The 24715-nt window shown below is 53.3% G+C and overlaps 1 protein-coding gene across 1 annotated transcript; it reads right to left on the bottom strand.

The window, feature by feature from the left end:
- Nucleotides 1-57: 57 nt before the first annotated feature.
- Nucleotides 58-23339, bottom strand: LSS (lanosterol synthase). The gene is made up of 22 exons (XM_016211872.2): nt 23262-23339; nt 22747-22915; nt 21619-21757; nt 19358-19466; nt 18387-18508; nt 16743-16839; nt 14047-14185; nt 13653-13761; nt 12911-13029; nt 11660-11757; nt 11138-11165; nt 9236-9292; nt 8511-8582; nt 8188-8238; nt 7426-7575; nt 6584-6680; nt 5727-5832; nt 3199-3264; nt 2662-2742; nt 2065-2235; nt 1015-1093; nt 58-493 (listed from the first exon to the last, which is right to left on the bottom strand). Exons 1-22 carry the CDS (start codon nt 23273-23275, stop codon nt 362-364), a joined length of 2205 nt encoding a protein of 734 aa, XP_016067358.2. The 5' UTR covers nt 23276-23339; the 3' UTR covers nt 58-361.
- Nucleotides 23340-24715: the final 1376 nt, after the last annotated feature.

The raw sequence follows: 24715 nt of genomic DNA, 5'->3' as shown, positions 1-24715 counted from the left end.
TGAAGAGGCAGGCCCTGTCTCTCTGCCCCAGGCTGTTTGGGGAAGCTGTCACCTCTTTTGGTCCAGATAGAAGACATAGGAAGAGCCATCCTGGGGATGAGCCCAGCACCGGGCAGGAGGCAGATAAGGCACAAATGCTGAGAACTATTATTGGTTAAAAAAGCCCTTCCAGCCCTGAGACCAAGCAAGGACATGCACCACACCCCTAGGTAGGTGCTAGTCCCAGGATTCACTCCAGAAGGGATTGAGGGGCAGGGCTACAGGGGCACCCGTGTCCCAGTAAGATGCCCTAATTTCAATCAGCAGGCCCACTGGACACCTGGGCCTGCCATCCATGGCCAGGCACCCATAGGTCCTACCCTCAAGGGTGGCCAGCGAGAGTACTTTCAGGGTACAGGCGGGAGAAACGGGCAAGGGCCCAGATGGGGAAGACATTCCTGTAGCTTGTGTAGGAGATGGCACAGGACTTGTTGAAGACCCCGGAGATGTTTTCCTGAAAGGACACAGGGATTTAAACTCCAAGACTCCACCAAGCAGGCAAGGAGATCCCTGAACCGAGACCCCAGGTGGAGGTCTAGGCAGCTTGTGGGGAGTCAATGAGGCAGAGCCTCAGCAGCAGTCCTCCCACCACATCCCAGCTCTTGGATGCCTCCACCTGCAGCACCCTCCTGCCTGGTCACCAGCCACACAAAGGCATGTTGACCCCAGGCTCATGAAGGGGAGAGGAGTTAGCCACACAAGACCTCACGACCCCATGCCCGCAAGGACCAGTAGTGAGGGGCCCATTAGGAAGAGCCCAAGGGCTTCTTCTGTCCATCACCTCCCAGTGCCTCCTGGCACCACCAGCCCTGTCCCGCAAGCCAGTGCTTAGATCTGCTTTCAACATAGGCCACTGTGGGCAGTATTTCTGAGTCTCAAATCCCCAAAGCTAAACGCCACCCACAAGCACCCCGAGGGACAGAGGGACAGCAGGGGATGTGAAACCGGGGCCAGTGCTGAGCCCCCACAGCATACCTGGGGCCAGTCACCATTGGGGAGCTGTTTTCTAAGCAGACACCTGACTCCTCTCTCTAGGGCCTCTACACCAGGATGCCTGTGGGAAGAAGAGGCAGTGAACATACCATCACCACTCTGTGGAAGAAACAGCCACTGGCTGCAGCCAAAACCTGGCCCTCACCCTCTATAGCCAGGCACAGGACAAAGATGTGAAAAACTTAACCCAACACACAGGAGGTATCAGCACCACTAGGTACAATCGGCACATCTCAGGCCATCACTGCACAAATCCACCTTGAGAAGCAGAGGATGCAGCGTGTGGAGGCGAGCAGTTCAGGTGGGCAGCTCCACGAAAGTGGGCTATGAAGGACCCGCCTGTTCCAGACCCAGGGCTCTGGTCTCTGCCCCAAGGTGCTGCTCTTCTGCACCCCCCAGGAGAGGAGGAGGCCAAGCCTGGTCCCACCCGGCACACTGGTGTTCAGGGCCCTCTGAGAGCCACAGAAACCAAATTTGCTAATCCTTGCAGGTTCAGGACCAAGCTCAGCTGTAGGAGGCAGACTGGGGGCCAGTCTCTGACCGTCCTCAAGGTCCCCACAGACCAGGCCCCTGCTGTTCACACTAGCCTGGCCTAGGTTGTAGAGGGTTTTAAGAAGATTCCCCAAATGGCCCCAAACCAAGAGAGCAGCACAGACTGGGATACTGTGCATATCTATGTGTGTTGTGTGTGTATGCATGTATGCACCTGTGTCTGAATGTCTGCAGGTGTTCACCTCTGAGTGTACACCTGCTGTGCACACACATGGCTGAGCACTACTGTGGAAACAGGTGGGACCACAGAAAGCAGTGGTAGATGCTCCACGCCTCATGCTGTTTCCCTGAGGCCTCTCATGTCCCTTGTTGTCACTGTGGGTAGTAAGCCTCTTTGCAGGAACCCACTGATTCAGACGGACCTACAACTCAGCCAGGAACCCTGCAACCTCACCTCCTCCCATCCCTGCATGCATAGCTCAGCCACCCACATCCCAACCAAGTTGCCAGCTTCAGTGTCCTTCCTTCGCCTGCCCCCACCTGACAGCCATCAGCCCCATCAGTGCCCAGCATGTGTTGTGGATCTGGGACTGGGTGTTCTGCACATAACGCCGCTGCTTGCAGGACTCGAAATCCTCCCCCCAGCCTCCGTCCGCCATCTGCTGGGACAGCAGGAAGTCGCAGGCCTGGGAGACCTCTGCACAGGCAGCCCTGCAGAGATAGCAGACACAAGATGCCGTCACATAATGGAGGTCCCAGGCCCCTGGGTTCTCACCCTGGCCAGGCCTCCTTGGGCCATGGGGAGGGGGACAGTACTTGAGGCCACCCCACCATGGATAAAGTGAAAAGCTTTGTAGCTGCAGGTGGCCTCATTGCCATGACTACCCCATGAACCCCACTAGCCAAGCGGAACTGGGTGAGGCCACTGGCCACAGCTCGGACTGAGGCCTCTGCATTTGTCTCAACCCAACCAAGTGAGTATCCTGGACTTTAGCCACTGCCACTTTTAAAAAAATGTAAAAACACCCCCAAAATCAAACATCAAAGGAAGATACTCCCCAGCAAAGCATCACACTGAGAAGACCCATCCCACAGGGAGGTTGGGGGAGACCAGGAAGAGGTAATGACCTTACTCACCCATCATGATAAGTCTGCCCCATGCAGGCAAAAGCTTCCAGCCCAAACCAGGTGCCATAGGTAAAGCAAACCCCCCAGGAGCTGGAGGGAGACAACGGGGAAACAAAGCCTCAGCTACCCAGGCCTTGTTAACAGCAGGTGTGACACGACAGGAACATCCTCCAGCATGGGAGGCTGTGGTTATTTTCAAGAAAAACATCCACATGGCCTTCACCAGCCACACCAGCTTCAGAGCTTTAAGGCCAGTGAGATAGACCTGCCCCCAGCCCTCAGGGGATGGATCTGTCTGCTGGAACCATGAGCAAGATAAGAACTGATCCAAATCCGGGGAAGGACGTGAATAATCAGACCCAACAACGCACAGGCCACTGAGCACGTCCAACACACTTGCCAAACACCACCGGGGGAAGGCCAGGCATTCACAAGGGACAAGGTCCGTCAGAAATCTGTTGCTGGCAGCATCCTGCCAGAGTCCTCTGATGCAGCACATGCGCACCATGAGTGCAGTCATGTCCAGGTCCGGCACATCTCACTTACCCTTCCCAGGAGCCATCAGCCCTCTGCTTCTGCCTACAGAACTCAAGGCCCTGCTCGAGGACCTCCCTGCAACACAAGAGGACAGTCCAGTGAACATTCCAGCAAAACATCAATTTACTCAATTCTGTCTCAAAAAAATAAACAGGGTCTCCCTTTAAAAAAACATGTAAAAATAAACCAACAGTTCAGAGAGGAGATACAAGGTCAAAGCAGAAGCAACTATAGGACACAGGAGGGAATTAAAGAAATGAAAGAGGAAAGCAAACAGTGAGGGAGGAACCAATGTTAGAAGCAGCTACAACAGGATCAATATCACTGAAAACAGTGTCAGTGACACAGGCTGGAGTAAATCACACAAGATGACATTTTAAAAAGAAATAAAAAGTCAGAGAGAAAACAAAAGATTTAGAGGACAGAGAAGCTCCATCAGAAGTCTAACTGGTACCTCTGAAGAAAGCCCAGTTTTCTGAAAAGGCCAGAGAGGAGGTACAAGTACAGTCTGAGGTGCTGTGACCTTAATTTAGACAACACATTTGAAATTTCGACAAAATGTACAAATTACTAGGAATAGTAACTTATCAAAATGGCCTCAAAAAGAAATAGAGATCCTGAATAGTCCTATAACTACTAAAGACATGAGTTTAAAATGTAAACTTTTCCCAGAAAGAGAACTCCAGGCCTAGAAGTTTTGTAAGTGAATTCTACTAAACTATCACAAACATTCTAATCTCACACAAACTCTTCTAGGAACTAGGAAGAGAAAGGAACACTCCCTAATTCATTGTAGGGACCCAGCATAAGCCTTTCAAAGCCAGACAGGGAAGGAAAAGCACGTGCCCCTGTGGCTATGAAGGGCTCAATGGATATGGATGCAAGATTCTATACTAAATACTAGGAAACTGAATATGGTAGAGATATACTAAGTCAGATTCGTTCCAGAAATGCAAAGGTGTTTTAATATTAGAAAAGTCTACAATCATCATCCATGACATTAAAAGACAAAGGGGAACCCGGCTGGCATGGCTCAGTGGTTGAGTATCGACCTATGATCCAGGAGATCGCAGTTCGATTCCAGGTCAGGACACATGCCCTGGCTGCATACTTGATCCCGGATGGGGGTGTGCAGGAGGCAGCCGATCGATGATGACACTCTTTCATCATTGATGTTTCTCTCTCTCTCTACCCCCTCCCTTCCTCTCTCTGAAATCAATAAAAACATATTAAAAAAAAAAAAAAGATAAAGGAGATAAATACATAATCATCTCATAGACCCTGAAAAATCATTTGCTAAACACAATACCTGCTCACAATGGAGGGAAGAAACAACTTAGCAAATTAGAAAAAAGAACTTTGTTACCCAGAAAAGGGGCTAACTACCAAAAAATTACCCTAAATATCATTCTTAACAGAAAAATATTACAAGCATTCCCCTTTAGAAAGTCAGGAAATATGACAAAGATGCCACTATTACTACTTTCCTCAAAGAAAACTCCAGGCCCAGATGGAATCTCCAAACACATAAGGCCAAAATAGCACAAATCTCACAAACTCTTCCCAAGAACATAAAAAGAGAATATACTATCCAACTCATGAGTCCAGCATCTCTTCACAGGAGACCGAGAGATATTATAATAAGGAAAATTACAGACCAGTTTCCCTTATAACCACAGTTGTAAAAATCCTAAATAATACACCTCTCAATTTTAATCCAACTCTATAAAATGGAAAACACATAAGGACAAAGCTGAGCTTCTACCAGGTTCACCATGAAACACGAGACAAGGGAATCATCCCACTAAGGAAACTATGAAACCAGCAGCATGTACCCTATGACACAGCATATCAACCCTGAACATCCTTTGTGCCCAAAAGATAAGCACATGTGTTCACAGCAGGATGATTCATAACTACGAACTGCCCCCAAAGTACCATGACAAACACGTGGACATGCAGTGCAGCACCTGCACTCAGCAGAGGCACCACAAGCCAAGAACAGTGTGAACCTCTGCTCTGTAGGCCCAGTCTCCTATGCACGAGGCTGAGTGAAGAAAGAGGCCCAGGAGTCCCCACCTTGGGTCCTCAAGTGCAATAACCCAGCAGCCGCAGGACCAGGAGAGGAGGGAACTTCTGTCCACTTCACAACAGTTACTCAGGCACCACACAGAGGGTCTGCGCACTGCTCTGCATATGTTAGACTTCAATGGGACTGATTAAAAAGCTACTTCTGTACATGGATGGAGCTGGGGGTATGGGTCTTTAACATTAAGAAGATGTGGAAAATAACTCGCTTCTGTGTTATAACTGTGCTGCTTGCAGCCCTCAGTACATGTATCTGATGTACTTCAGGGCACACAACCAGGTTCAGAAACATCATAAGCCCCTCCCATATCTGAATGAGCTTCACTTCAGGGCCCCTTTATGCCATGGGCCGTAGTTACAGCACAACAGCTCTCAATATCAGGTTTGCAGCAGCTGAGCTCTTGACCCAGTTGGTGGCACTCATGGCTCAGTGGTTAGGCTGCCTTTACCTGATTTCCCCCGGCCTGTGCTCTGGAAACTGCTTGTGGAAATGCTTCAGTGCCTGCATCACGGCCGAGGTGCACTCCACATACGTGTAGTCAATCATGATGTCCCCTGTGAAAGTGAAGGATTGAGGTCTGTGAGTTTCACCTCGACAATTCAGGCGAAATCACAAAGCACACACAGCACCGTAACGTGCAGGGCCTGCACAGCCTATCAAGAGCCTGACTGTCCCCTGGTGGAAACAAAGAAGGTGTCACCAGTGGCCAGCCTGGGAGACGCAGCCACCAGGTGGCAGGTGACTCCTACATAGGTGACCTGGTGACCAAGTGACCTGGAGGCCCATCTGCTGTGGAACAACCAAGCCAGTGGAAGGGTGAAGGAGTGGGCACAGAAAAGAGCTGCATTCCACCCTGAACACCCCCCACTAGACCATGTTTCACAGTTATAGGAGGGGTACAGGGGTATGCAAAGGCAGACCAGGGTAAAGAACTGGCCCTCACACACCAGAACTATGACATGCAGCACAAGGACACAGGGAGAGAGGATCTCCACCGACATCTCCACTGCAAGGAGTGCTCAGGAGACAGGGCAGTCTCCATGGAGGACAGAGCAGGAGTTGGCCCAGCTCGGGCGAGAGCCATATGTGACCCCCAAGACAGAAACACGCAGCTTTCTATAGGTCAAGGTGCATGGAACACTCCAGTGCTTGGGGAGCTCCTTAAAGGATCCACTATCAACCTCCAGAGCCTCTGTGGGCACTGACCCTGGCCAGGGGAAAGACCTCAGGGCTCTGGTCAGCAAATCTGCACTGGGGCAGGCAGGGTCCGGGTTGTACCCACATGTTGGCAGGCCAGCCACTCACCAAAGATTTCTGAGGGGTTGAGCAGCTCCAGCAGGTACCCGCCACGCTTGGTCTCATAGGTGGCAAACCCCCCATCAGTGTTTCTCATGTTCAGCAACTAAAACCAGAGACCACACATCCTGAGAGCTGAGCATGTGTGAGTACACAAGGCTGGGTGGGCTTTCTGGAAGCACCCAGGGCTAAGCACTGATGGGCAGGGGTGAATAGCAGGGAGTTAGACCAAGACTCTCAGATGCCCTGACAGTGGGCTGCAACCTTTATCGATCAGCTATATGGTAAGTAACTGTCTGGGAACACACCCCTATATACGCATACATTTATAAGTCACATATGTGCTTTTGAATCATATAACCTCTGCTATAAGACATGCACTGAAGTGGATTTGCTGAAAGGCTTGTCCTCTTTTATCAGACACCCAGTGGAGCCTGACAGGTCTCCCGAAGGAGGCACCTGGGAGCAAACAGGTCTGTGAGCCTCCAGAACCGGAGAGAGAATGGGGTTGCAGCAGCTGCCACAGACTGGCCCCACCCTGCCCTCAGTAGCTGGGCCCAGGACACTGGTTTATACACCCAAGGGGGAAACACAGGGTTCTGCACACACCCAGCCAGGACCTCCTGCTGGCCCACCCTGATCACTCCCCACTGGATGTTCTGATGACAGGTGTCATCAGAAGACATGCCCCTCTACTTTCCGTCTTGGTCCTGAGTACTGGCTGATAGAGATCCCATGGGAAGTATACGTGAGTGCACAGCTGCTCCACAACTATAACCGGACCCAAGGGACCCCTGTGTGCACGTGGCCCCAATAAACGGGAGACAGGGACCCGTGCCCAGCAGCCTCACCACAGCAACAGCATCAAAGAGCTGCTCTTGCAGGACGTGCGTGGTAACAAAAAGACACTTTTCCTGCACGAGAAGGATAGACTTCAAGGCCTCAGCTGTGCAGTCAGAGACAATCCAGCCACAATCCAGAGTACTGAAGGAGAAGCCGCCCTGGAAAGCACAAAGATTGTGACTGGGGGTGGTGGAAGGCTGAGCCCACACCCTGTCTTTGTGATCACGCAAAGCCACTGTGCCCTCCACACCCATGCGGAGCCACAGCCCCAAGCTGAACACATATGTACGGGCCTCCAGCTTCCAGCACAAGAACCCCTCGGGAGTATAGCCTCTCCCACCATCACCCTCAAACCCCACCACACAATGAGCACAAAAATGGCCACAGGCAGCCTCCTGAACCTTGTGGGGACACAGCCACAGCTGTGTCCACAATCACAGACACTGAAGAAACTACCCCTTGTGCCCTCTGTCCACCCCTCATCACTCTAATTCATAACCCAACAGCTTATTTCACATCTGCACATGTGTCTGTCTGGAAGCATCTTGGTACACAGATGTGCACATAGCATTTGAAGAGGCCCACACAGCTCAGCTGCCTCAGCCATGCATGCCTCAGTCAGGGTATCTCAGGAGCATCACTGGAACCCACACATGCATCCACAGAGTAAGAAGCCCCAGGACACTGAGAGAGGAGCCCTCTTCAAAGGCCTGGCCCGGCTAACAGGGAGCCTCTCCCAGGGCTTAGGGTGGCAGTCACAACCCAGGTACCTTGCACATCTGGCGATAGTACTTCTGGTAGTCAGGTGGGTTGTCTGGGACCTGGGCAGCGTCCGAAGAGAACACGTGGAAAGCAGAGGAGGGAGAATGTCACTGCCACACCAGACACCAGGGCAGGCTCAGCACAGCAGGATATGGCGAGACCCAGTGCTGCGGCCTCAGTCATCAGTGCCAGGAGCCCCTGGAGGTGTCACCCCCATGGACCACCACCCATAGCCCCTCCCACCGCTGGGAAACACAATCAGGCACCCCTGGAGCTGGAGAGGGCAGAGTAGGAGGGGAAACCTCTGCCCCTAACAGCACCCAGGGTTCACCTGTGAGATCCTGAGGAACTCATGCGCCTTCTGCAGGCAGGACGAAAACTCAGGCCTGTGGTGTGCACCCGCCTGGAAGAGACAAGAGGCTGAACTACTGGGCACAGGAGCCTATGTGGGTGGGCTGGTTTCAGGAGGATCCTGGTGATGTCTTTCTACCCCAGGAAACCAGGAACAAACCCACCTGGGTCTTGGATGTCTACTGACAAGTCACGAAGATATGGAGAAATGGAGTAGTCAGGAGGGACGACCACACCATACCCACTGCCCCCATACCCCACTCACAGGATCTTGACCCGTCCAAGGCAAGCCCTACGTAGCCCAAGCACCACAAAGCCCAGACCCCTCCCCAGGGCTCCTCAGGACTCTACCACCTCATTCTACCAGAATAAAAACACACTCCCCTTTCTCTCTAGTACCTGCTCAGTGCTCTTTTCAAAGTGCCCAAGAGAAGCAGTTTGAGTTTTACAAGAGCCTGAAACAATCCCCACTGCCATATCTCTTGGGACAGCCTCTCCAGCCTCCCTGGTCCAGAAGCCTCCAAGCAAGCCCACCACCCAGAGCTGCTGGGCAAAACCGAGCTTCAGCAGGACCATTACCAGAGGCCTCAGAGCCCAGGAAAGCAATGAGTCAGGGTCAACAGGTGTTGTGTTCAAGTTGGGCATAGGGGATGGGCACAGGAAGATCAGCTGGAGGCTGAGGAACAAGGAGACACAGCCACGTACCTCTAGCAAAGCCTGGATGGCGAATGAGGTGTCCCAGATCTGAGAGCCATTGGTGCCCTGCGCACAAAGGATGAACCATTGCAGGAGCCAATGCGGTATCCTCTCATCAGCCACTGCCTCTCAGAATCGAACAGTGTCTGGAGACTACTACCAGCTCCCACAAAGAGGTGGAACCCAGCATCTCCTGATCCCTGGCTCTGGGTTCTGTGTACCCTTCAAAGCCCATGATTGCTTCAGGGAACCAGCCCACCAGCCAGGATAGGACTGCATCAGGGTACTTCAGGATCTGGAAAGCCACCACTGTGGCCTCCACTGTCTGTGGCCTCTACCCACCCAATGAGCCTCTGACTATACTCATGGTGATGACCAGAAACATCTTACACTTCTAAGGTAGGTAGCACCTGGCCGTGGTCTCCAAGGGGCTCGGAAGGCCCCCCTGAAATCCCATCCTGAAAGCCTGGTTTACTGATCAGCACTCCGGTCTCCCTAGAACACCACTGACCAAAGCCCAGTGAGAGAGAGCAGGACTGTGACAGACATGCAGATAACAGGAATGGAAGTGGAAACACCTGAGCCCAGACCAACTGGCGGCACTAACAGGGCAGCAGGTACCAGGGCCCAGTAGGATGTGTGTGGGAAGAACTTGCACCAGGAAAGCCGCCTGGCCAAAAGAAACCTGAATGACATCAACTCTCAGGGTCTAACTGCCAGTTTGCTGAAAATACAGGGCCCAAAGGAAGAACCTGGTTAGATCTAGAAGGTGGGCCCTTTAGAGGCAAGTCGCCTGGAAAGAAGGCACTTAGGAGATGGCTAGCAAAGCAACTACAAGGATCAGCCACTGGGCTTTAATCCTGATGCCTACAAGCCCAGCACAAACCATACTGGGGCTTCACTGACCCCGTTGTGGCAGCAACATAGAGGTTTCCTAAAGACAAAGAAGCCCTTGAGCACTGGGGCGCTGAAAGGGCCAGAGGGGGCTTGCCACCCTCCCCCCTTGGCATATTTTGAAAATCCTTTTACAAGAGATTGGCAGTGTGGGAGTCAGGAGCTGGGAGAGGGGCTCAGGGTATGCCTGGAGAGAGCACAGAGGTGAGCTCTGCCCTGGGGGTGGGGTAGGGTGGGTCCCGTGCCCATCCTAAATGCCCAGTAGCCTGTGCTCCCCAAAAACCCTGCTGGAACCTCTGAGTTCCCACGCTGAGCCGGGCAGGTATAGCAGACAAAACCCCTCAGGGTGGCACAGTGTTTCCAGGGCCCCTACAGCCAGAGGTCAGCCCAGGAAGCCCTGCAATGTGGTATCCCACCCCAGGATCACAAACAGAAAATATGACTGTTGCAAGATGACCTACAACATCCAAACAGCACAGCCCAGTGGGACACATGCAAAGAAGGGCCCATGGGGGTTCATCTCAGGACTGGGGGAAGAGGCAACAAACCCTTAGAGGTGGGAGCAGCTCAGCAGGTGCTAGGCTGGGGGTATGGAGGGCAGGACTCTCCTCCTACCTAAGGCCTGAATTTCATTAGTCAATTTAGTGTGTGGGTTCTGAAGTCAGTTTCCTCCTGACCTGCAATCTGAACTACTCTGTCTCACAGATGGCCCCTACACAGTGGCTGCAGACCCTCTATGCTCCCACAACCCTGGGGGGCTCTGACTCAGGGGACTCTGATCCTCAGCATTCCCACAACTCTGAGGGAATCTGACCCTCAGCGCTCCCAATCCCTAGGGTTCTAAGCTACCCTGCAGACTGCCCAGCCCAGAAGGCGCTCCATGTCCCCTCAGAGACAGGATGGAGGGCCTGCCGCCGCTCACCACACACCAGGCCTTGTGAAGAGTGATTTTTGAATCTCAACACGCAGGCAGGAATGTTTGCAAAGGAAGCTGACAGCCAACCCTGCAGCCCTTACCTGCATCTTCATGCCATCAAGGCCCAGCCTGTGAGGAGAAAAGCCAGGTCAGAGAGCAGAAGACAAAGAGCTGCAAGTCAGGCAGCGCCCAGAGCCCCCACTGTGCAAGAGACTTGAGGACAGCTCCCCCTCTCCTCAGCCTTGTGAACAGGCAGCAGAAGGCCCCTTCATGGTATAATCCATAACTGACCAGCTCTCCTTGTCACCAAACCTTTCTGACATTCGCCCAAAACTGCCCTGTCCAGGCTTCCTGGTTCTGCCTTCTGGAAGCATCTAGAGTTTATGCTATGGGATAGACCTTTCCACTCAAACAGGACCCTCTCCAGCTTCCATCAACCCTGAAACTATTGGTTCCAATGTTACACCAGGAGCCACGGCACCCTGGCTAGGACATGAAGATGGAAATGCGGTCACATGCCTGTTGCTGCGGCAGCGGGGCCCAACATCTGCACTGGGCTCTCAGCCACGTCACTAGAGACTAAGGGTGACACCAACCAACAAGGCTCTCCTCGCCACACTCACCAGAGGTAGTCAGGAATCCTGGAGACATGCTCCTGGAAAATGCTGGAGGCAGGTCCGTCCACATGCCAGCGCACAAGCATGTTGATGACTTTTGAGATCTGCAGGAGACAGGCCTGTCAGGGCTCTGCTCCAGGATGTAGCCCCCCTGGCCAAGCCAGGCCTTCTGCTCTAACCCACGTCTCCCAAGCACACATTTCTTCTAGGCCCTGAGAGACAGAGCCCCAGTGGTGCCCAGAAAACCAGGTCTCCGAGGGAAGCAGGAAGGGGCCAAAGCTGTACACAGAGGAGGGAGGGAGACCTGTAAGACGTGTGAGGCCAGCCAGCTGGTGGTGAGTAGTACCACCATGCTGGTGCCAGGGCAGTCTGGTGGGGTCTGAGTAGCAAGGGGGAGATGCAGAGACCAGACCCACAGGTCTGCCTATGGGAGCAGACAGGGGCTGCCCGCTCAGTGTGGCATATTCTAGAGGGCCAGATCTTTCACTCTGGGATCTCCTAAGTAAAGATCCAACTAAAGCTACATCTAACATGTCAGACGTGCTCTACACAGCATTAAGTCAAAGCCCAAGAGTCACACTGTTGCTAAAAGGAACACAACTGGCTGTGCTGTGGGGCATCATCATTTTCTATCCACTGGGGTCCCATGAGGCCAAGAAAATGCCTGGGAGCAGGGTTGGGAGTGGGGCTGGGTAACACTGCACCAACTGGGAGTATGCTGAGAAGCCAAGGACATGGCCCACCACAGGCTTGAAAGCATTCTCCCTCCTGCACCTGTCATCCATGGCCATAAGCTGGCCTCCCCTACCCTCTACTGGCCAATGTGCGCCTGGTCATACAATCCAACAGGTGTGTCCACACCTGGACCTACCAAGCAAAGCCAGGTCAAAGCCCAGAAGCTTAGAGCAGTGAGAGTTCCATGTCACAGGGCTCAGCAGGATCCATAAATGGAACCCATGCACCACTGCTGCTCTAAACCCCATTAGAGAAGGGCAGATAGGCGTTACCAGGGGTGAGGCTGGCCAGAAAGATCCTGAAAGGTGACCTCAAAGAGCAGTGTTCAGACAGGAGGTGGGGATAGGAGGAGGGCCAAGCACACAGATGGGTCTGTGGGAGCAGAGGGCTGCCTACATGGAAACCCTTACTCCCAATTCCACAGACTGGTCTCTGGGCCTTCCACCCTGGGTCCTCACCCACCTCAGAGCTGCACTCAGGTGCCTATACAATGCCAACACCCAGCAGACAGGTGGCACTCACTGGGCCAATGCTGATACACTTGGTGAAGCGGTCATCGGCCACAACGTGCTCATACAGCTTGTGGATAGCCCGCTGCCTCAGGCTGGTGCTGTGGTGGCGTTCATATAGGTTGAGGATTGCTGCAGGGGAAAGGGCATCAGTAAGCACAGGGCACAGGGGAGCTCCTAGCCTCAGCCCAGCCAGGCATAGGGCAGCATCTGGGCCCTTCCAACCTTCCCTGCTCTGCCTTCCTTTCCTACTAGCACCCCATGCCTTCACACCCCACACCTTGCCTGCCCCCACACACCCTGGCATGCTGCCATGCTGTGTTAGGAGGGCTCCATGAGTGGAAATCCAGCTGTTTCTCAGCATTGACGGGACAGGGACCCACCTAGCATCCAGGGCCTGGCACACAGGGAACATGCCCGCTTCCCTACACAGCATTCAGTGCCAGCCTCTGGGGGTGGGGGAGGAGGTCCCACAGAGAGGAGAATCTGGCCTGGGCCTGGTGGGGAACTACTGTTCTCTCCCCTAGGGAAGGAATGATTGAGCCCTCCAAGGACCTCAGCTCCAAGTTCTCCCATCTAGGAGCCCAAGCCCCAGGATCTCTCCAAGGGTAAGGCCAGGGCATGTCTGCTGGAGACGAGGAGCACATAGTCAGCCCGTCACCACATGACCCAAACAACAGGAGAGAACAAACTCATTGTCACCTCAGGTGTCAGCTGACCCAAGGAGGCCTAGCCAGCCCTGGGGAAGCACCCACCATACACCACACGAAGCAGCCAGCTGTGGGGCATGTACAGGTCATCAGGGGCCACATTATTCCTCTGCGCTGGCCAGTTGATGCTGGCATAGTCCTCCACGTAGAGCTCCTAGGGAAGATAGCACCTCAGTACTGGGCTGCCTGTAGTTCTCCTTCCTCTGCCCCATAGAGCTCATTCTGATAAAGAGTCTACATCCCAACCCAACCTTAGGGCCTGCTTCCCAGGGACAGGTGTCTGTGCCCCATCCCATAGCAAGAGCCCCTCTGGGCAGTTCCTAAGGGGACAGGAGAGGGAGGCCTCACCCTAACCTCAGGGGGGTCATCTCTACAGGGTCATGGGAGTGGGCGTGCACAGTCAGCAGGACTTGAAGATGACCCAGGCCCAGGTCCTCACCTGGCGCAAGCTCTGGACCAGCGGGTCCTCCTCCTTGGCTTTCAGCCGGGTGGCATAGCAGTAGCTCATGGGCAAGTAGACCTGACGGCAGTGACACCAGAGTGTGGAGGGGTGTGCAGGTACCCAGTCAGGAAACAGCCTGGGAGGACAGTGCATCAGCAACAGCCTGGGTCCCACCATCACCACTACAGCCCCAGGCCTCCCAAGCATGGACTCAGGATGGACAGATGTCCAAGACTAAGTCAGCAAGCCCAGCACTCGCACAGCTAGGCTCCATGGGGAACAGTCAAACTCCCTGGGTGCCCCAGGGCACAGGCTACTCCTGGTTCAGCCAAATGCATCCTAAAGCCAGGAGACTCAGGTCCTAATGTTCAGGACTGTCTGGTTTCTCAGTTGTGACAGACAAACCATAGTAACATGGAACGTTAACAGTGAGAAACAGGTGAGGGGTGTGTGAGACGGCTCTGGAATACCTTTGCAACTTTTCTGGAAATTGAAAACTATTCCAAAATCAAAAGTTTATTTAAAACGGTTAGGCCTGAGACTTTGATCATGACCTCCACCCATGTGTCTTCTGACATTAGCACAGCCAGGCCCCCTGCCTGGGTGGGTGAGCACGTAGGATATTTCCTCCACCCTCCTCCCCTTCAAACCTCTGTCCTCATATGCAGAGCACAGGGAGGTAAAGATCTAGTGTACTCTTCATGCCCCCCAGCCTGGGGCCAGTTCCCTCACTCTCTTGAGAGCTCCTCCACCTACTTTAAGGGCATTTTTTTTACATTTGGGGTTCAGGTCCTCCATCTTGCATACCTGTCCTTTACTCTCTAAACCACACCCCCTCCAAAAACTCTAGCAAAAGTCAGCAGCGACTGCTGGGGCCCCACCTGTGAGAGGCACAGGCAGCACAGTTTCCCAACAGCAGTCTTGGATACCCACGCCCTCCAGGTGCCTGCTCTGCACACTTCGTCCCCTACTCCTGACACACCAGTGAGGTTCACGGTCCAGCTGGCAAACCTGCCAGGGGAGAATTCTGTAATGGCCCCAGGACACCTCTCTGCCTCTTCCAAGTTGCCAACCTTAGGTAACTGTGCTCCTCTCCTCCTCCACTTTGCCTTGCTGTCCCTCTGCCACCTTACCCCGCCTCATGGCTGCGGAGGCTGGGCCCTCTGCCCTTTCATCAGGACCTTGCTGTCATTTACCCAGTGACCCCTTCACCACTTGCTCTTCCTCCACCAAAGTCATCTAACACAAGGGCCACCCCTCCAACCTCCCTGATGCTCCCTGGGGGACCCCAACCCTGCTGACAGTGCTCCAGAAGGCAGGCAGGGTTCCATGGGTCTCACCTTCTACAAGGCATAGTGGCCTATTTATATGCCTATGAATGTTTTCTGGGGAGATGTCACAGCTTTCATTAGACATTCACAAAATGTTACAAGACACTGGTTGTGTCAGACAATAAGGAACTAGTGTTGATTTTACTGAGTATGTATACAGTATTGTGGTTCTTTCTGTTCAAAAGTAAATTCTTATTTTTTAAAGACACACACTGGCCCAGCCGGGCGTGACTCAGAGGTTGAGCGTCGACCTAGGATCCAGGCGATCCAGGGTTCAATTCCTGGTCAGGGCACATGCCCAGGTTGCGGGCTCAATCCCAAGTCGGGGGCGTGCAGGAGGCAGCCGATCAATGATTCTCTCATCATTGATGTTTCTATCTCTCTCTCCCTCTCCCTTCCTCTCTCTGAAATCAATAAAGATATATTTTTTTTAAAAAAAGACATACACTGAAGTGTTCGTGGGTAAAGTCTGATGCCTGGGATTAACTTTAACATTTACCATCACCTTGCCCGGTGTGGCTGTTAGCTGGAGTGTCATCCTGTACACTGAAAGGTTGTGGGTTTGATACCCCAACGGGGACTATACGGGAGGCAACCAATCCATGCTTCTCTCTCACATTGATGTTTCTCTCTCTCTCTCTCCCTTCCTCCCTCTATAAAATCAATAGACAGATCCTTGGGTGAGGATTAAAAATAAGTTTTTCAGAAAAAAACATTTACCATCAGAAAAAAACAAGGGGCACTAGCCAGTTTGGCTCAGTGATTAGAGAGTAGGCTTGTGGGCTGAAGGGTCACTGGTTCGATTCTGATCAAGGGCAGGTACCTCAGTTGCAGCCTCAATCCCAAGCCCTGGTCAGGGCGCATGAGGGAGGCAACAAATTGACATCTCTCACATCAATGCTTCTCTCTCTGTCTCTCTCCCTCCATTCCACTCTCTCTAAAAAACACCATAGAGAAAATATCCTTGGTAAGGAGTAACAAAACAAAACCACCAAAAAAGAAAGGACTGGTGTTAAAAGAAAAAGAAAAAAGACAAAGGGGACAGACAAAACAGCACGGCATACCCCAGTGCTTGGGCTGGTGAGGGGCCTGGGCTTTCACCTTCTGCATTTCTGCAGATGCTCACAGCCCATAATAACAAGATGCAATCACGCTCGTCCAGGCAGCAAAGCCAGAGCCTCCCCCTTCTACACCAGGGGCTCTGTAACAGCCCTGCAGGGTGACCCACCTGCCGCATGGCCCAACCTAGGGCACCTCCTTCCCTCTTTCTATCTGTCTGCAACAAGGGACCCAGGGCCCTGTCATTCCACTCAGTAGGGCAACAGGTACCAAGCTGCCACATCCACAAAGAGGTAAGCATACCACATCTCTGGGAACAGGGTGTTGAGGCCTTCCCAGCTGTAAACATTCAGGACAGCCAGCCAGAATTTCCCCCAGGACGGGATGGCCACTGCTCCACCTGGGGAGAGAACAGGCCCATGTCATTTCCCTCTGACTGGAACCCCAAGAGTCACACGTGCCCTTCTTGCATGAACTGAAGGCAGGAGCCTCCAAACTCCATAAGAAGGTTCCAGAGCTGCTCAGGACTACCCACCACCACAGCCATGGGTTCAGAGCAGCAGCTTCCCCAAAATGGGTATGTCCAGCCCCAGGAGAGGCATTCACAATACTACCTTCAGGAAGGTAGGGGTCCAGCTACCTGGGTGAGGGGCCAAAATGCACACCGCAGCCTATATCACATAGGCCTGGAGGTAATAAGGGGCAGTGAGTGCACATGCTCAGCTTCTTTCTCTTCTTAGGGACACTTATAGCTGCCCCTGACATGCGTGTCCCCACTGGATAGGCAGGTTGGAACTCCAACCTGGCTGTCAATGACATCCTGGCCCAAAATGGAGCCACCCCAGCAGCATGGGTTCCATTTATACAAACACTATCCTGGCTGTGCTTCACAAGGAGGCCAAGCCCAGACCCACGGGTTGAGGAGTCAAACACCCAGGAAGCCACCAGGGAAGCAAGTGTGACCCAAACACATTCCCTCCATAGGCAAGGAACCCAAAAGCAGCTGATGAGACCAGAGGCTAATGAGGAACTCACTGCCAAGAGTGACATGTGAAAAGAGTGAGGAATTTCATTAGAATGCACACAGGAGGCTTATTAATCTGGCTGGGCAGTTCAGGAAGGGGCCCCAGAGTAGAGCCATGTAAGATGCCAGGTGAAGGATGAGGAGGAGCTCCCACAGCAGTGGGTGGGGTGGAAGGCAGGATCCCAGGTAGAGGAAGCAGCATGTAGAGCCCTGAGGCACAAAGGGACTTCAAGGAGTTGGCAGGAGCCCCTGTGTGTGAGCACCAGAGCAAGAGGGCAAGTGGATGGAGGAATGGCCACGAGAGACAGGCAGTGAGACCTGCCAGGCTCTGGAGAGCAACAAGCAAGCTCTCAAAATCAGTGGGAGCCATGGAGCCTCCCCAGGGCTATAATTAAGCCTTCAGAGTACACAGGCACGGGAGAGATGCTACCTGCTAGAAGCCCCATCCAGCAAACAGGAGGGTATATGGTTATCTTAATTTGCTTTTTAAAAAACTACTGGAGCCGGCGTGGCTCAGTAGTTGAGCATCGACCTATGACCTAGTAAGTCATGGTTTGATTCCTGGTCAGGGCACATGCCAGGGTTTCGGGCTTGATCCCCAGTAGGGGGTGTGCAGGAGGCAGCCCATCAATGACTCTTTCTCATCACTGATGTTTCTATCTCTCTCCTCCTCTCCCTTCTTCTCTGAAGTCAATAGAAACATATTAAACACACACACACACACACACATATATATATATATATATACACGTATTACTGGTAAGGTTAGATGGTCTCCACTTTTCTGCTTTGATGAATTCCCTGTTCATGTGTTTCACCCAGTGTTTCAGGTGAAAGTACATCTTTCTATTTCTCATGTGCAAGAAATCACTAAGCAGAGGTAACATGGACCCTTTATTTAGAGTGTGCTGTACAGAGCATACCTTTCTTGTGAAGAATGCTCCGTGCTCGCACCAGGTCAGGATCATCAGGCCCAACACCCAGGATTCTTAGGGACACATAGTTGAGCGCAGTCCCAAACACTGTGGACTTGTCCTCGCTGTGCCTGCAGAAGCAGGAAACATGGTGGCAAAATGACATATTTTATGACTTCTAAGAAATTAAGCAGTGCTTTTAGTTAAATTTCCTCAGGAAATCAGGAGTGCTAAAACATCCTACACTGACAACATGGCAACACAAGAAACACCCAGAACAGCCACCTCCCATGAAAACCAAAACTGGTCCTGCAAAACCTGTCTGCCTCCTCTGCTTAATCCGCACACCTCAAGCAATATGACCCAACTATGGCTCAATCATCACTATGGTAATAGAATACACTACAAGGTAACATGTAAGGACATGCTATTGCCCTGTGCTGTCATAAGACACTGGAGAGATCTCAGCATCTGTCATGACATGCTGGAGCCCACAGGCCAGAACTGAGGCCCACGACCCTGTTGAGGAGGCGAGCGGAGGCTGAGCTGTCCCCCGAGGGTTCTGTAATGGAAACCGTTGGTGTAGATTTGGCCCACCAGAGCCCACGACCAGGGTGGGCAGGCAGTTGACCACCTTGGGGGAGGGTCCTGATACCAGAGCAAGCCCTGCTACAGAAAGGCAGGCTGAGACTAGGGAGAGCTGACCAGCCCCTGCTGCACCTGTTGCTACCCCAAAGTCAGACAATTTCCTTCTGTCTTAGTGAAAACAGCCAGATGGTTTTAATTGTGGGTGAGGGTCTCGAGTCTCTAAGCCAGTCATGAAACGAGTTTATAATACAAGCTGTGACACTGAACACTCCCCCACCCACCCCAGATCCACAGTTACAGTCACCCCACCCCTCGACAGATACATGTCCTACACAAGAACATCTGTGCACATGCATGCACACATGGGCAGTGACAGGGCTGGGCAGACTCACAGGCCCCAGCCACCGTCAGGGAGCTGCACCGACCGCAGGTACCGCACGATCTCTTCTCTGTATCCAGCTGGCAGAGGGATGTGTGCTATGTGGAACGTGATCAGGAAGCCTATGTGGCAGAAAAGGTGTCAGTCACTGGGAGCAGCCACTCAGCACTGTTAAGCCTGGTCCCTTTCCTCTTGAGGAACCCTCCTGATAGGGAGCTATTCCCAAGGTTCTCCTTCCCACAGAAACAAGCCTAGGAAGGCTGCTCTTCCTGGCACCATCAGGGACTCTGGGAACAGGCCACAGATGCAGCAGCAACAGCATGTGTGACACTTCCCCCCAGGGTATGTGGAGCTCATCCAGTGACTCCAGGATCCCACAGTGTTGTCACGCCTGCTGGGGCACCCTTCAATGGGCTAACGCTTGCTTACATGTTTCTGTTTTAAAAGTTATTTCTGCCTGGCCAGGCATGGCTCAGTGGTTGAGCATCAACCTAGGATCCAGGAGATCGCAGTTTGATTCCCGGTCAGGGCACATGCCTGGGTTGCAGGCTCCATCCCCAGTAGGGGGCGTGTAGAAGGCAGCCGATCAATGACTTTCTCATCATTGATGTTTCTGTCTCTCTCTCCCCTTCTCCCTTCCTCTCTCTGAAATCAATAAAGATGTATTTTTTTTTTAAAAAGTTATTTCCTAGCGTATGTGCAAATGGAGGAAATAGACAACAATAAACAGCCACAAAGAACCTTCCCTTCCCTGACTGGCCCTCCTGAGCATGGTGCTCACAGGCTGCCCCCCAACCCCACCCCCTGATATTAGCTCCATCAGCCACATGCTTATGACACCCTGCACAGAGGTTTTAGGGTGAGTCTGATCACAATGTGCCGTGGAGCAGTGCCTGTCTTTGGCTCAGAGCCACATTGGTCGCAGACATTCCACGGAAGGGATCTAGATGCTGAGATACCACAGAGGCTCACAGAAAATAAGCGCATCTCCTTTCAGAAGAGTCATGACAATGTCAAGACAGGAAACACACACATAGGCAGGAAGCAGAGCTAGTGTCTTCCCTCATTTTACAAGGAAGGAAACTGAGGCACAGCCCCTAAGTGGTGGGGTTGAGGCTGGAGCTCAGGGGGTTGGACCCCTGAATCAGTGCTCACCAGTGAGGCACATATGTGCACATTATATTCAAACCAGATCCTCATCATCCTCATGTCACAGGTGAGATGGCAGAGGCATCTTAAGGCCTATTGCCTTGCCCAGCCAGGGTCAAAGCTGAGCATGGGAAGTCTCAACAGGTTCCAAGTAGGTCAAAGGGAAGAAAGAGCTCTTGATTTACCCCAAGGGCAGGCCTATGGGCACCCAGACAAAAAGATAAAAGCTATACAGTCCAGCCTATGTGGTGTGGGAGGGCACAGGTTGATTCCCTCAGGAAACTTGCCCAGGTTGCCAGCTTAGTCCCCAGTAGGGGGAATGCAGGAGGCAGCAGATTGATGATGTTTCTCTATCATCAATGTTCTATCTCTCTATCCCTCTATCTTCCTCTCTCTCTCTAAAAAAAATAAAAAAAGAAAAAAAACCAAAAAAAAAGCAAGCTGTACAGTCCAGGAATCAGCAGGGCTTGGAGGCAAAGTGGAGATAGGAGCTCAAGGGACCTGCAGTGCTCCTCCCACCAGGAAAAAGGGTCCTTCTGCATATGTTTATAGAAGGAGATTTCCCATACCACAAGACTGATTATTTCTTTAGAGAAACATTTATAGGATGCAATAGTCTTCTCTAGCCAAACTAATTCCAGGTCAGGGAAGCCCAGCGGCAATACTCCTGGCACCTACCAACCAGAACCCATAGCTCACCTGGCTGAGCTCCTCAGCCACTTCTTCAAGGTGCGTTCACATGCCAGAGCTGCCCACAGAGGACTTAAACATACCCACCAACCACCCTACCTGACTCTAGCACCTTTGTACAGGCTCAGCCCTCCACCTGGAGTGTCACACCACTCTGCACTGGGACCCAAGAGCCACTCCTCCTCCACCCCCAGAGCGCCTTGCTTCAGTTGTCACAACACTGGGATAGCTGTGCCTTCACCCACCTCTCCCAGCACCAACACCCATGATAACTGGGGTGCAAGGTAACCTCTCCCAGCCCTATTCCACGAGAGCTCCTGGGTGTGCACCTGCTCACTCATTCACACCACAAACATACACCAAGGGCTTAAACCAGGTCAGGCCATTTGTGCCCCACGGTGGCATCGCCCACAGGCCAGGGCAGCACCCTCCTACCTGGCAGAAGGAAGAGTGGGCCGCTATAATCACCCGCCCAGTGTCCGTCCTCGGCCTGCAGTCCCATATAAAATGTCATCCCATTCAGAGCCCCCTCATGGGCTGTGTGGGCTTTGGGCAGGTCTTTAAAGTAACTCTCCTGCAAAAAAGAAAAGAGATGAGACCTGAGGGGGATCAGTGGCCAAGCTAAGGGGAGCCCGCATCGCTTACAATCCAAGTCAAAATAATGAACCTGAATTACTTTAGAAGTTTCAGCTGTTTCAATCAATCTGAAACTCTTTGATGATGGCATTACCATCTCAGCAAAGTAAAAAGAGTTTTACATTCTCATGGTTTTGCTTTCCAGTAAAACATATTTGCAAGTTTCTTCACTTCTCCAAGATATCTTAACTAAATAAACCAAGTGCCCAAGAGTGTGGAGAGGGGCACTGATGCCCACCCGGACCTGAAATTCAGACCTCTCACAGAAAGGGGCAAGGGAGCAAAGAGCAACTGGAGGCCAGGGCACAACCACAAGATCCCATTTATATGGAATACTATAAATAAGATAGCTGAATTTCTTATATGAAATTCATTGGATGAAAAGCATTTTTTTTCTGCCATGGCCGGGTAAGTCAGTTCATTGGAGCATCATCCTGTACACCAAAAGGTTGCAGGTTCAGTTCCCAGTCATGGCACATACCTAGGTTTCAGGTTCCATTGCTGGGCAGGGCCCATAAACCAATCAATCTTTCTTTCACATTGCTGTTCCTCTCTTTTTCCCTCCCTTTCTCTCTCTCTAAAATCAATAAAAACATATCCTCCGCTGAGGATTATGAACAAAAAAAAGCCCCAAATATTTTTTTCTGGAAAAAAAAAAAAAAATTGGAGTAGTTTCTTCCACATGACTTAGTGATACAGGAATTAATGCAAAGGGGTCCATTCAACTCATGCCCTATCTTTAACCAGCTGTAGTGACATGTGGTCCAGGACCCACACGACACATCCCTTCTACTTTAAAAAGGAAGAAAATACCCTCCACATGTAGCTTTTGAAAGTTCCCAATTGGTTCTTGGTGCTCCTGGCTAAGAAAAAGGGATGGGAGCAGGAGTTCCCGACATTGTGTGAGAAGCAGACTCGAGCACCTACGGTGTCCAATCCCAAGAAGTGAGCTTCCAGCACAGTCTGTCCCCGGCCGGGGTTGTCGTCTTCTTGAAAATATGTCCACACCTGCCTTCCCCTCTCATTGCTGAGTCGCCAACGGCTGAGGTCTGTGGCGGGCTCTGTCTTACGGGGTCCTCCTCTACGACGCAGACACCTGAAAACGACCGTGAGTGGCCATCCCGACTCTTCTTTAGGTAAGAGCCCAGGGGTCTCACTTCCAACAACCCACAGGCAGGCCCTTACCCTCACCTCCCAAAATGGAAACACTCCCAGCGCCACTTCTGTCTAGCTACTGCCCCATTATTTGTCGTGGCAAGTGAAGACGCCAGCCACCAGGCGCCCCAGGCCCCCATCCCACGGGGCTCTCCCCAGCCCTCCCTGGGCAGGCGGCCCCCAGCCCACGGGGAACCTGGCGTGGAAGCACCCTTCCCGCTGTGACCCCTCCTCAGCGCCCCGACCGCGCTCTCCCTTCTGGTGGGAGCCCGAGCCGGAGGACTCACGTGCCCTCTGTCATGACGGCCGCCGCGATCTCCGCCACCAGCTCGCGCAGAGTCACAGCGCACCGGAGTGAAGCCTTCGCGGTCTTCGCTCCCGCGCAGGTAAGCTGACACAAGAGGCGCGGTGGTGAGATGCCCGCGGAGCCAATCAGAACGCCGCGGGGGTGGGCCCCGGGCAGTGCCTCGCCACCGCACTGGCGGAGCGCGAGACGCCTCACCGCGGGGGAGGCGGGACCTGAGTCGAGGGGGTGTGGCATGGGAGGCCCGCGGGACCGGGCCAGGCGGGGCCGGACCCTGACTGGGCGAGGCTGGCTCTGTTGGCCGCCACGGGACGAGTTGGACGGAGCCTTAGGGCGAGCGGGACCTAGGGGCTGGGCGAGCCCGGCTTGGGTCCGGGGCGCGGGGCTCGGCGGGCAGCTATTCGCGCCGGCTTCCGGCGTCTGCCTCCAGGGGCCGGGGCGCCCCCGGAGGCGCGGCTGAGGAGTGCGCGGCTGGGGCGGGGTGGCCGCGTGAGGAGAGGGAGGCGGTCCCGCCCCGCTGGAGCGCCGGAGGGCGGGGGGGACGTGGGCGCGAGGCTTAGGCTGAGGGGAGAGCGAGGGCCGGCACCCGAGGCAGGAAGAAGCTCGCGCTCGGGAGGAACAGCCGAGGCCGCGGCTGCAGGTGCCCAAGTGCGCGAGGGAGTTTGTGAGGGAAGATGGTGGGCGGCGGGCTCCGGGGCCGCGGCGAGGCAAGGAGGGCTCCGGAGGGGAGGGGCTCGTCGGGAGGCTGCGCCCTAGGGTTCCCGGTGGGGCTGGGCGGGTGAGGCCGAGGTGCCAGGAATCCCCGTGGCCCTGGGGAGGGCGAGGCCAAGGGAGGGCGTCAGTTACTCCCAGGGGGTCCCAGGAGTGTTGGGGTTCCCAGGGTTAGTTAAAGATGCAAGGCCTTAGCAGTGGAGGGGAGAGAGAGAAAGATGGAAACGAGGGAGTGGCCAAGCCTGACGGAGGCTGCTGGACAGGGAGGGGATGGTGTGGGGGGCGGGGCAGAGTGGCCCAAGGGGTGTAGAGCAGAAGCCTGGGACTGGGGAGACTTGAGAACATCTGGGGCCACGTTGCTGACATGGAAAGGACTACAGCCAGAGGGCCCCAGACATTTCTCATCTGCCTCACAGAAGCCCTAGACATCAGCTTAGGACCGTCCAGCCAGTGAGGGTTCCTGTACCCATCCCTTGGGTCCTGCCTCCATGCCCCTGAACCCCAGCAACCCAGAGGGGCAAGTTGGGGAGGGGGGCGGGGGTCTTTGCAAAAGAAAACACACACACAGGCACACCTCCCTACTAGTGGAATATTGGGGAGGGGAGGGGTGTAGATGGCCAGTAAAGAACGCTTGTCTCTTCCTATCCCAGTTTAGAAATGAGTAAAGAAGACATAGCAATAAGATGAATGGATATCAAAATATCAGCTCTGCCTCAGGTTGAAAAC

Source organism: Miniopterus natalensis, chromosome 6 (genome assembly GCF_054644295.1).
Source record: "Miniopterus natalensis isolate mMinNat1 chromosome 6, mMinNat1.hap1, whole genome shotgun sequence".
Taxonomy (NCBI): domain Eukaryota; kingdom Metazoa; phylum Chordata; class Mammalia; order Chiroptera; family Miniopteridae; genus Miniopterus; species Miniopterus natalensis.
The sequence above is the reverse complement of the archived record's forward strand: the minus strand, read 5'-3'. Positions and strand labels throughout refer to the sequence as shown.